Source organism: Paralichthys olivaceus, chromosome 18, assembly GCF_024713975.1.
Source record: "Paralichthys olivaceus isolate ysfri-2021 chromosome 18, ASM2471397v2, whole genome shotgun sequence".
Lineage (NCBI taxonomy): Eukaryota > Metazoa > Chordata > Actinopteri > Pleuronectiformes > Paralichthyidae > Paralichthys > Paralichthys olivaceus.
Window position 1 is genome coordinate 12,430,086 of NC_091110.1, and position 12,316 is coordinate 12,442,401.

The window sequence follows — 12,316 nt, forward strand, 5'->3', positions numbered from 1 at the left end:
CTGGATTTCTCAGCCTAGAGACCAGTGGCAATCAAGACTCAGCTAAACTAGTTATAATTTGATTTATTTCAAATTTAGTTAGACATTTGCAACACTCAAGAAAATTATCCACTGAGTGCTGTGTATTATTTTAATCTTGTATCAAAATGTTGGGTTTGGAATTTATATTGTGCTCATGTATTATATATTCCTATTTAAAAGTAAAGCCAACTCAGTGGCACTGAGTGACGGGTACCAAAAACAAGGGGTCAGGTCCAGTGAGGGACTATTTGTAGGTTTCTGTGGGGAGGGATTAGCAACAGTGTCAACAAAACCTAAAGGCCCTTAAACTGGTTAGTCTGGTCATGGGTCAAGGACTAATGCTTTGACGCAGGATTCCTTTCGTCACATTCACACATTCGATGGACACAGAGCCCAAGGAAAGCTCCCAGTGCTCATGACTTAAACTATATTCTGGGACTGCACCTTAATTTACTTGGTAACCGACCAGTGCTATAATGAGGCTTTCAGATTTCCTGATCGTCTGCGAGAAAAAAAAAAAACTTTTGAGTGCCTAAACTTAAAAACTCCTTATTTCCATAAACTCATAAAGGACAGTTTTGAATCTGATTTCTGAGACCAACCCTGTACACAGCATAGAGAAAATTAAAAATTTTAAGAAGTGCTTTCTCTTAGTCAACATCATTTAGTCAGTTCTGACTTCATTGCTTCTCCTTTTGAACACAAGTGTGTGTTTTAATCGTTAGGTTTTTTTTCCTTGTCTAAAACACCCAAATAAACTTTGATCATTCAGTTAGCGTATAACAGAACAGTGTCCGATGACATGACCGGATAAAATGTAGTATAAAGTTTTTTTTCTAAGCCGGTCAGTTGTGTTGTCCCTTATGAGCCTGTTGATTCAACATTAGTGGCGATGAAAGCTGTTCTTCAGGACTGAAGGAGAACAGGAGAGGTTGGGATCAGCTTTCTGTAATTTGATAAGAACCCAGACAAAGGCTTATGAATAATGAGAAAAAAGAAAAGAGCATGTTGCTATGATACTGAAAACAACAACCCAGTGATTAACAATAGAGTCAACATTAGTTAATGACAACAGAATGAAAATATAGAACCACTAGTGCTACACACGTATTTTAATTCCACTGCCTAAATGAAAACAAATTAAACTGACAAAGAACATCTTTCTTAGTCAGGAAGCGATGCTCATCCTGTTGTTGATAAAATGCTGCCACCATGTGTTGTGCGTGAGTACTACTTAGTATTGCTCAATAATGACATGTTCATGAATAAGTTCCTTTCACGGCCGAACCAGGACAGAGGTCAGTGAGGTGACGTCACTGATGAAGACTTTCCAGTCACCAGGAACCGTTTTCATCACATCTTTCATTTGTATTGTCACGTTGCAAGTTTGCATGAAAACAAGGGTTTGAATACATGACATGGCAGTTTGGACAAATCCTGACTGAGCTCATTTAGGTTTTTTTGAAAGTGTCTCAATAGGTTTTCTGAGTTCAGGCTCTTCAGTGACTCACACTGGGCTGAAAACTTTCTGCTGACTGATCTGTGGTTTGATATGTTTGACTTCAAGGCCACGCCCCCAGAAGCGATGTTACAATAGCTTGAATTGCAACACGCCTGATGATAACCCACTGACTTATCTTTAACTTTTAATAAGTTACAATCACATTTCTTTTTGTGTCAAGTGTTAAAATAAATGATGAAACAAAGCTAGTCAGAGCTGGAAGTGGTCATTCATGTCTCAATAGATGTGTTGTGGCTGCCAAAGATGTCAAGTCAACTCAGAGTTCAGAAGTTTAAACTTCTGATAACCACCAGAAGTTTTTCAATTCTAGCAAAGATGCAAAAAAGTGACACTCTGTCAGTTCAGCATCACGGGCCACAATAACCTACAAACAGTGTTGGACCAACTTCTCACAGTTTAGAGGTTTAGAGTTCACTCAACACTGGAAACAGCAGCTCTCAAAAAAATTATAAATTCTCACCTCAAGGTCCATTTAGAAGCTGTTCCTGTTCTGGAGCCTTCAATCATGGATGTTCAAATCCTAGGAGAGAAAAAAGTAGAAAGAAATAACTACATTTCTGTAAAAATTAAACACTAATGAAGACCATGGGATATGAATCTATTTTATCAAGAGGCAGACTCCATGTGCTTTATAGCGAAACATTAAACACTAAATAAGATGGAAAACAATACTCTGCCATCATTGGCATTCTACCATTACTGACTCTACAGCTGTCATTGCTCGGCCTTCCATGCTCCCCCTCCCATCTCTGTCAGCCATTTTCTTTTATACAAATACTTTAAATATTGATACACTTGATGAAGACATCAATTTTACCTATATAGTATATTTCATGAAGAGGCAGTCTCAGTGCTTTACAGTAAAACATGCAGAAAACTTTAAACAAGCAACAGAAATACTCCACACCAATATAACAACTCTATAGCCGCCCATCTAGCAAACATACATATACAGGATAACTGCAGGTTTCAAGACCATGATGTAATTTAATAACTCCCCATAAGTGAAGATCAAGTGATGTGGAATGATGACGAAGACCATTGAGTGTCAAAGAATCCATTTTATTTATAAAGTACATTTCATACAGAGGCAGATGCCATGTGTTTTATGGTAAAACAAAAGATTAAACGTGCAATAGAAAAGAAATACTCCACATTGATAGAATAACCATACAGCCTCCCTTACAGCACACGTACTTACACACATCACATTCACAATGAAGCATTCACACACACACACACACCAACAACCAAAACCCTGAGAACTGTTTTAAGCTAAATAATTTAAACCTCCACAACTGTTACTAAATTCTGGGCTTGTTGTTATATTCCAATATTCTATAACCACATTTATAGTTACACGTCAATGATTTCACATGGACACATCTTGTACAATATTTTATAAGGATGCCACAATAATTGGAAAAATGGAAAGTGAAGTTTTGTGTGTGTGACCTATGTTTAGATGACGGCTGCTTCTACAGCTTAAAATGCATTACTTAAAATACACAAAATAACCTCACACCGTTAACAGTTTCATATAACATACTCTTATTAGCAGAAATTTGAAGTTCATTGATTCCGAGTGCAAACATTTAGTCATCTTCCTCTGCCAGTTTCATTGTATTAGTTTCAGTGATTTAAAGTATTTAATTCAGTTTTCTTCAACTCACCGGTTGTGGGGGTTGTCAGGAGTTGCCTGGTTGGACAGCAAAGGGAGGCTCAGCTCTGTCAGACCTGCTTAAATACTCATGTTTGCTAATTGGACCGTACCATGTCTCTACTGCATTGTGGGGAGTGGAGGAGTTTCCAGTTAACTCTTCTTTTTGTTAATATCTTTTTCACAATGGTGGTTTTGAAATTGTTGATTCATTAGTTTGTTAACTAACTATGTTAGTTCATTATATCATATTTCAGGTTATTACTGTTCATTTGAATAATTGTTAATAACTGCTTCCCCCCTTTGAGTGCTTGAGTTTTTAACACGTTTTTAAGTATATAGTTAAAAACTTAGTACAAATGTCTTTTAAGGCCTAAAATTCATTTGGTTTGAATTAAAGACTTTTTAAGACCCTGCGGTATCATTGTCCAGCGTATGTCTGACATTTTCTTGCTTTTTTAAAAATTTTCCCAAGAGACCATCTCTCTTTGCTGTCGCCTCAACATGAGGGTATACAGGTGGTCCCACCTGTGGAACTGTACTCTCATAATTCATGTTTAAATATGAACAATTCACACACTTCATATTTCTATAGAGTTTGAAAAAACATGCCTTACATCTCAGTCATTGATTTTCAGTCATTCACTCCTCTATCAGGATATTGTGTTTCTGTCTCTCTTCATCTTCTTGCAGTAAACAACTGTAAACAAACACACAGTCAATGGTCGCAGCCTCTGAATAAATAACACCAATAATAAATGGAGTGAGGATGAATAATTCAAAGTGCAGCCGGTTGTGTCTGTGCCAGTGTGTCGTCATCAGGAAGTGGTCGGTGGTGTTTGCAGAGGATGGGAGCAGCAGGAGCAGCAGGAGGAGCAGGAGGAGGAGGAGGCGGTGGCAGAGCTCAGCTACCAGACGCGTGTTTCACTCTCAGCCCGGTGGAGATGGATGATCCCCGGAACACGATCCGCTGAGATCCGACCCCAGGCCCAACACTCGCGGCTCATTGCGGTGCCACACGTCCCGTCTGGAGGCTTGTGGAGGAATGGGTGCGCTCCAGTCTGCAGCCGGTCAACCAGGATATGTTGATCTGGCGGAGAAGACGGGATGTGAGTGTTGATGTGTGTTTGACTTTTTAAATGTCCGCAGAAAAACATGAGCTCACTGTTGGAATAACAGGTTGAATCCAGTTTTATCTTAAATCCAGTGTCTGACATCTGTTGAGCAAAAACATGATCGGGCCTGTTATTTGTCTTCATCATATAAACACACCAGCCTCTCTGCTGTGTCTCGAGTTTGAGCTGCAGCATCAATGAATAATTCAAGTTAGTGTAAGTTTCCGAGATGGGTGATAGTCGCTAAGCAGCAGACACCAGCAAACCAGAATGTTTTCCATAGAATATGAATATACAAATCTGTTGCCACGAAACTTTCCTGTAGAACTTGAAGAGCTTGTTCATTAAAAACAAACACCTTGCATAGTTAAAGGTTCAGTGTGCAGAATTTAGTGACATCTAGCGTTGACGTTGGACGTTGAATGCCCCTCACCTCACCCTCCCTTTCTAAACATGAAGGAGAACATGTGGTTGTCTTCACTTGTCATTAAAACTCAAAAGGTTTAGTTTGTCTAATTTGGACCACTGTAAAAGACATGGCGGCCTCCGTTAAGAGGATTCTCTCCCAATGTAAATATAAAGTATTTAAATATAAAGGGTCCATTCTATCATTAGGATTATTTTATATTCAATTTCTGTCTAAATCTCACACTCTGGACCTTTAAAGTGTCAAAATGATTCATGCTAAAATGGTTTGAAGAGTAATGTCTGTTTTTTAGCAAGCACACAATTTAGAATTGGACCTAACGTTGCTTCTTTCAGTTTCATTTGAACAGATCCAAGTCCTGCATAAAAGATTCAAACAGCTGAGCCACAATGAAGAAACTCTGCGGTAAGTTGACCTTGTACTGTAGTTTGCAAGTCATTTTATTTATTTTTTTAAAGCAACTCTTCCTAATAAATTGGCTCAGCGTTTTGCCTTCTTCCTTTGGGAATAAAAATCTGCCTAACAGGTTCCATGGTGCCACAAACAGCCTTTAACACGTGACCTGTATTGATGACTCCTTTAAAAGCCTTCTTTCACACCCTCAGGAGAGATCACTTCAGTGGGATCCCAGATCTTGCGTGCAACCCAATCCGTGCACAGATCATAGAGGCTTTCTTTGACAGAAGGTGCAGTGACCATTCCTTTAAGAAACGTATCTCCACATGTTTGAACACGCAGTTATTGCACATTTCCACATGCAGATTAAATAGGAATCCTCTACTGTGTATGTGAGTGTTTTAATGTGATCACTGTGCATTTCTACAGAAACTACCATCAGAACGGAGAGGGCATGGTGCAGGAGATCGGCTTTGAGGAGTTCCTGGTGGTCATGTCCCATTTCAGGCCCCCGTCTCTGCACATGACAGAGGAGCAGCGTGAGAACGTCAGGAGGGAGAAACTGAGATGTGCGTCTGAAAACAAACCACGCGATCATATGCTCGACATTATCTGTGACTGACACAGCTGATCGTTGTGTTCTTCTCCACAGTTTTATTCAACATGCATGACACAGACAACGATGGGACAATAACCTTGGAGGAATACAGACACGTAAGCCACAAACAATGCTCCACTCATGCGGTGTTAAAACCTTTAAATAAACTTTATGCATAAAGATGATGAAGAACAACCATGTCTGTGAACAGAAAACCTTCCTGAGTCAGTATGAGATTATGAGATATGAGAGATGAGATATATATTTATATGTATATATATATATATAACTCCACTGCTGGTTATCGGGCATCTCCTCTCCACCGCTCAAGAGTCAGCTGCCTTCCTACAGTGCACTTGATTGGCAGATAATGAGTGAAGGGAGGAGGGGTGCCATTTCCTCAGACCCCCTGGAGATCAGGGATGGGAGTGTCGTAGTTCTCAATGTGAAGTTATTACTTCCTCTAAGGAGGTTTGTTTGTTTTCTTGTTTGTACTTAAGATTACACAAAAATAACTATACAGATTTCCTCAAAACTTGGTGGAAGGAAGCGGTGTGGGTCAAGGAAGAATCCATTAAATGTTACTTATAGGGGACGGTTGGGCCTCGATGGAGGTGTGCACTCTACTAAGTGTCTTTCTAGTATTACAGCTGTTGTATTTCTACATCTGTGCAGGTGGTGGAGGAGCTGTTATCTCGGAGCGGGGCTTTGGGGAAGGAAACAGCGAAAAGCATTGCAGATGCAGCCATGTTGGAGGTGGCCAGCATTTCCATGGGTCACATGGTGCGTAAGCTATAAAATAACAAGTTTTAAATCCAAGCGGGTCTGCACAGTGTCTGTAAACTCTTTGTCTTACACAGGAGCCTGATGAATTCTATGAGGGGATCACATTTGAGCATTTCCTGAAGGTTGGTAACCAGAACACACACTATTATACACTATAATACCATTTCCAGTGTATATAAGTAAAGTTTAAATTGTCACATTGAATGATGTCTAAAGTCAAACTCTTTTTGCAGTTGCTGAATGGCTTTGAAATTGAATCAAAAATGAACATTCGCTTTTTGAACATGGACACATCCACCCTGTGTAAGTGACGTTGGTACGTTTAGTTAGTCATTGACTCGGTGAAGACTCTGAGGACACATATCGTCGTTTTCACAATAACAGCAACAGCCTGTTTCCTACACCAACGTTTGTCGCCTGCACTGACTATATGCCTTACTTATGTTGGAATAACTATGCAGATCCAAAGAAAGTATATATATTATTATATATTATATTATGGATGTTTTAGGAGTATTTTATTTGTCTGTAAGCAATAACATGAGGCACTACATGATATATTAACAAGCCTTTTAGTAGTTGGACGAAGCAATAATCAAATATCCATGTCTGGAGTAACAGATGGTACAACTATGCATGCAAATATGGATGCTAGAACTGTTAGTGCCATTAATCAATAGCACCCAATAATCAGGGATAAAAGAGTTTGTCTTCAAATGTATATGTTGAGAAATAATAAGACAATATTAAGAAATGCCTTCACGCTGACAACGCAGCATATTTAATATGGCTAATGCTATGCACATGACATTTGCACAATAAAAGACCCTATGAGAAAAAGCCTGATTGTAGTTGATGATGTGCAATTCTGATTAAAAAGGAAACAGTTGCGCTCTTGCAAGATTAAAAATTCTTAACAGCTCAATCTGATTACTTCTAAGAACTTTTATCAGGTCACACTTTGTTTTCTCAGAAAAGTCAGTATATGAGTGTGAACCTGGCATTAACCGTACACTTAGTTAAAGGTGTGATCTGTGGTATATGATCTGATTACAATTTTTCAGAATTAGAACCATCTTTTGAAGATTTCAGGGAAGTCACAGCGCAAGGTGTTGGAGAATATCCTCACTTGTGATATTTCTATATATTAAATCATTCAATTATGAGGCCAACCAGATCCTTTTTATTCCAACATAACGAGTGTGAGCAAAACGTTTACATCTTCATCATACCAGAAGTTTCAAGAGCTATTTTCTTTACAGGGGGTAGAAGGGGCAAAGATAAAAACAATAAATGCAAGTAATAATCTTCCATACTTGTTTCATTTCATGGAGAGCTGCTGTTCTACTGGCCTGCACTGACTCCACATGCTTTTGCTGTGACTGTACTGTGTTACTGCATCTGTATTGTTTGTTGCTTTTATACTCACACATTAACTAAACATTGTCTGAACACGCAGAGTTATAAATGTAGAGAATGTAAAACAGCCAGCAGCACTTCTCATGCACTGTGACGTCAGACTCCAGCCAAGATCTGACGTGTACTGCCCTCTGCAGGACAAAACATACAAACCAAATTAAAGCATAATGAACTTGAACCTGATTCTTTTTGTGTGTAATTTCAGATTGTATCAAATGTGTGATGCGGTGATTTTAAACTTGATACATTTTGAGTCATTTTCTTCCTGGTTTTTCATTATTTTAATGTTTACATTTGTCACAGCCCATGGTATGATATCATTTAGTTTTTTAAACTGCGGGAAACCACAAATGGGGAAGTGGTCTCAGACTTCTGGATTACTATATCCCTAAAGCAATTGCATGTGTAAGTTAAATGCAAACAGCTCAGAGAATAATAGTTTTTAATGGTTTCTTTCAACATTTTCCTCGATTTCTCAGAGAATAATGCTTGATTTTAAAAAAAAAAGATCAGGCATATTTAGGGGACTGATATGCAATTTGGTGCAGATCCAAATAAAGATCTGGATCTAGTGAATTTAAAAGTGGTTTGATAAAGGGGCTTTTGGGCCTTGGTGGAGGTCTGCGCTCTATTTTGTTTGCATCAAACTTTGCAAAGTTGATCCAAATGAGAAATAATTTGTTGCATCCTTCCTCCCTTCACTAATCACCTTTCAGAAACGATATCACTGACCTGTGCTAAGCAGAAGTCAACACAGTCTCACAGTAATGTGCTGTAGACTGATGACAGGTGGGTCAGTGTGTATAGGACCTGTAAAGGGTTTCTGTTTTATATGAGGCTTTATATGAGCAGTCTGAGGCGCCTCTGCATGTCGGCAGACCTCACCCCCAGATCAGATCCTGTGAAGTGAAAAGTAATAAATAACGAGGACTGGAGAATTGGTGTTGTCCTAACGTACCCTCTGTGTTTGTGCTTTAAATAAAGCCGAGTTATAACGAGGAACTTGATTCATGACCTAGAGTGAATCCCCCATCTACTTCCAGTTTCCTGAGAGCTTGTGATTTAAGGAAAGTTTAGTAAGCATTACTTCATTCAACAAAAACTTTTGGTATCTGTGATATATGTGTGTGATACATTTGCACGCAACTATTCAAGAATTAATAACAGATTTTCTGCATGATTTCAGCTCCGCTCTTGTTTTCTCTGCCCCACCCTTCACACACTTGCATCTCCATCTCTATGAAGATGTTCAACACATACAGTATTCTCACCCACACCTTGTGACCGACCAGACGTCCCGCCAGTGTCATGAAATCTTTCCTATCTGATGCAGCCTTGTGTCCAACACATGCGTCATTCTGAGCTGATATCAGCTCGGTCAGCGTCTCAGCAGCTTCCTGATTTTCTTTTAACTCCTTTTGATGGACTGACTTTGTGCAGAAAACAGTACACGATGCATTAAACTAGAGTTTAAGTGTTTCTTTAAACTTTCTAATAATGTAGAAACAGATATATTGTCACTTTAAATGAATTTAACAAATGGAAAGTCACATGTGAAGCATAATAGTAGTGGTGGAGTGTTTACTCTTTTGGGATCGTCATTTTTCCAGACACTTGTGTTGCTGTGCTGCTCAAATTGTGCAACAACAATCACAACATAGAAAATCAACAATCACAAAGAAGTGCAGCTTTAAATTTTCTTTTAATAATTCCATATGCAGTAAATAAGTTTACATCAGCAAAATAGATACTTATATAACATCAAATGAATTAAATATACATGAATTAGATGGATTTCACACCCTTCATTTGGAACACAAAAGAAAATAAATATTAAATACCATAAATAAGCTCCATTACATTGATGTACCAGCCACCTTCAAACATCTTTGCAAGTCTTTATCAAAACCCAGTGAGAACAGGTGTTGTTGGAAACTGACGGTCTAAGGCCAGCCTTAGGTCATCCTCAGAAGAAGGGTGCGTTCGTCTATATCCCCCTGCAGACTTTGCTCTTGAGGGTTCTCAGTTCTCTGTAGACATTTGACAGGAACTCTAAATGGGTCTTTAGGACCGCACAGCCGTAGACCTTCTGTTGGAAGACGTTCTGAGGCGGAGGTAGCGTCGTGGGCCCCCCTGCTGGCTCAGGCATGGGCAGGTTTGGGAAGAGGCTCTGGTAGAAGCTGTTTATGAGAGATGCCAGATTCCTGCTGCGGGTGCTGACATTGGTGAGCTCAGCCAGCAGCGGGTTCGATGGTAACTGCAAGTCTGTCTGCTGCTCGTACACCCGTTTGAAATGTGTGAGGAAGGCTTGGAGGTGCGTGTAGATGCTCGCTATCCTCTCTGACGGCTCCAGGCCAGAGATGTTGGGGTCAGGGATGTTGTTGACCGACAAATTGCAGAGGTCCTCTGACATCTCTCCTTGAGAGGCCTTCTGCAAAAACAAAGAAAAAGAAAAGATATTTAAATTATCTCAAAGAGAAACACAAACAGTCAACATGTACTACACAAAAATACTGCACAAGCACATGGGGATTTTAACACAGCAAAACACAGTGCAGCACTTTTGCACCCGTACTCACATATGTTTCGATGAGGTCAACAGATTCCTTCTTTAAGAGTCTGGTGAGCTTTAAAGTCTGCTGCACAGAATTCCCACACTGCTGGCTTCCGCTCACTGCCACAGTCCTCGTTGAATCAACAGCCATAACCAGCAGGAGAGAGAGTAACGCTGAGGAGAAAGGAACTGGTCAGTTATGGTGATCCTTCATCACATCAACGAGGGGAACTTCAGCGTTAAAGCCACAAGTGGCAAGCAGAGGAGGTAAAAATAAACATTCAGCAAGTCGAGGACAGAACACGACAGGTCTGTTATATTATCAGTTCTGAGATTTTATACAATTAATGAATGCACTTGACATGTCATCATACTTGTCTCTTTAAACAAAGGTCAGATTTTCCAAACTTTTTAGAAACTAAATTAAATTTACAAATGCAGGAATAAAATCTCAAACATGTAAGTATATAATCAACAGAAAGTGTGAATAACTTATAAATATAAAACTGTATAAGACTGTGAAGCACTTAACTTGAATATGAAACAGCAGATTTAAGGCACAGAAAATATCCACAACAAGCACAATATCAAGAAAAGATGTGACCAAGTGTAATTGCTGTTTGATATTTCAATAGAAAAAAAGAGATGTGAATAAAACTTACTTGTTGTCAGTTCCATAAACTGTTGAAAACTCATTCTCTTTACATAACCATTCATTCTCTCCTCGGTATCTCAGGCAAATTGCGCGGACTTGTCATAATCACACCGCTTTAAAACTTTTTTTAAAAAGACACAAACCACACATTTGTCATAGGAGGAAATGACGTGCAGTTTGTGAGGCAACCAAATTTCCCAGAATTTCCTCCTTTTTTCTCACATGTGCCTTTTTTTTCTTCTGTATAAAACAAGTGGTCAACGTCCCTACATGTCTGTGCACAGACATGTAGGGACGTTGCCCCCTTATTGTTACAGGTGCACTTAACCTTTTTGACATTTTAAAAGCACTTCCTTTTCATTTGTGCATGGAAACATATTCACACGTGGTATATTAAAGTCACTTGAGGAAGATAAACCTGCATCATTTAGAAAATAGTGTCAGACATGCACAGAAATAAATCAAGCACTGGGGGGAGCCTCCCCTTTGACACAGTTCACTACCTTTTTAACTGCCCCCTAGAGAGAGGAGGTGAGAACTTACAGGGTGTCAAACAGTTACAGTGCACAAAGCTTGATAGTGATTTTCACTTAAAAATGTACCTTAAGAAACATGTAAAGCTCAATTGAAGGCATTTGTCCTTTAATGAACTAATCAGGTACGGATGAATATGGAAAAATCATTGGTTCCACTGATTTTAATGACAAATTAACAACAGCGCCACATTAATACACCTGATACTCATCCAAACATGAGTGGAAAGTACAAGTTGCGTTCTTTAAAGCAACGTTTTTGAACTGTACCTTCGTAATTTCATCCACTTCTGCTGCTTTTAGTGAACTTTTATCAATATAACTGTATATTTACAATTTAACTGTAATTAGTGCTCGAGTTTCTGCAGCTCGTGTTTCTGCAAAACATTGCTGTGGAGGAAGCCAGCGAGGTGACAGGAAACGCATTTCTCAATCAGAAACTTTTACATGTGCGTAAAGGGGCGGGTCTGCGTTACTCAACTATGCAACACGTCAGTGTCATCACACCACAATTTTAAGATTTCAATGAGCTCATGTATTTCAGGGGATGTTTCATTCTGACATAATGAGGTGGTGCATCGTCATGTCCAGCGATTGGTGGGAGAACGTCAAACATGAAGATAAACTGGG

The 12,316-nt window shown here is 39.2% G+C and overlaps 2 protein-coding genes and 1 long non-coding RNA gene across 3 annotated transcripts; 1 reads left to right on the top strand and 2 right to left on the bottom strand.

Annotated features, from left to right (window-relative positions):
* Nucleotides 1–554: 554 nt before the first annotated feature.
* LOC109626021 (uncharacterized) lies at nucleotides 555–3,271 on the bottom strand. Its single transcript, XR_002202495.2, has 3 exons — nucleotides 3,217–3,271; nucleotides 2,004–2,063; nucleotides 555–967 (listed from the first exon to the last, which is right to left on the bottom strand). It is a non-coding gene; the product is annotated as an uncharacterized lncRNA (long non-coding RNA).
* Nucleotides 3,272–4,030: 759 nt separating this feature from the next.
* tescb (tescalcin b) lies at nucleotides 4,031–7,365 on the top strand. Its single transcript, XM_020081781.2, has 8 exons — nucleotides 4,031–4,312; nucleotides 5,081–5,150; nucleotides 5,351–5,431; nucleotides 5,571–5,710; nucleotides 5,794–5,855; nucleotides 6,415–6,522; nucleotides 6,600–6,647; nucleotides 6,759–7,365. Exons 1-8 carry the CDS (start codon nucleotides 4,249–4,251, stop codon nucleotides 6,834–6,836), a joined length of 651 nt encoding a protein of 216 aa, XP_019937340.2. The 5' UTR covers nucleotides 4,031–4,248; the 3' UTR covers nucleotides 6,837–7,365.
* Nucleotides 7,366–9,627: 2,262 nt separating this feature from the next.
* m17 (IL-6 subfamily cytokine M17) lies at nucleotides 9,628–11,624 on the bottom strand. The gene is made up of 3 exons (XM_020081782.2): nucleotides 11,161–11,624; nucleotides 10,524–10,672; nucleotides 9,628–10,375 (listed from the first exon to the last, which is right to left on the bottom strand). The coding sequence occupies exons 1-3, from the start codon at nucleotides 11,213–11,215 to the stop codon at nucleotides 9,932–9,934; spliced, it is 648 nt and encodes a 215-aa protein (XP_019937341.1). The 5' UTR covers nucleotides 11,216–11,624; the 3' UTR covers nucleotides 9,628–9,931.
* Nucleotides 11,625–12,316: the final 692 nt, after the last annotated feature.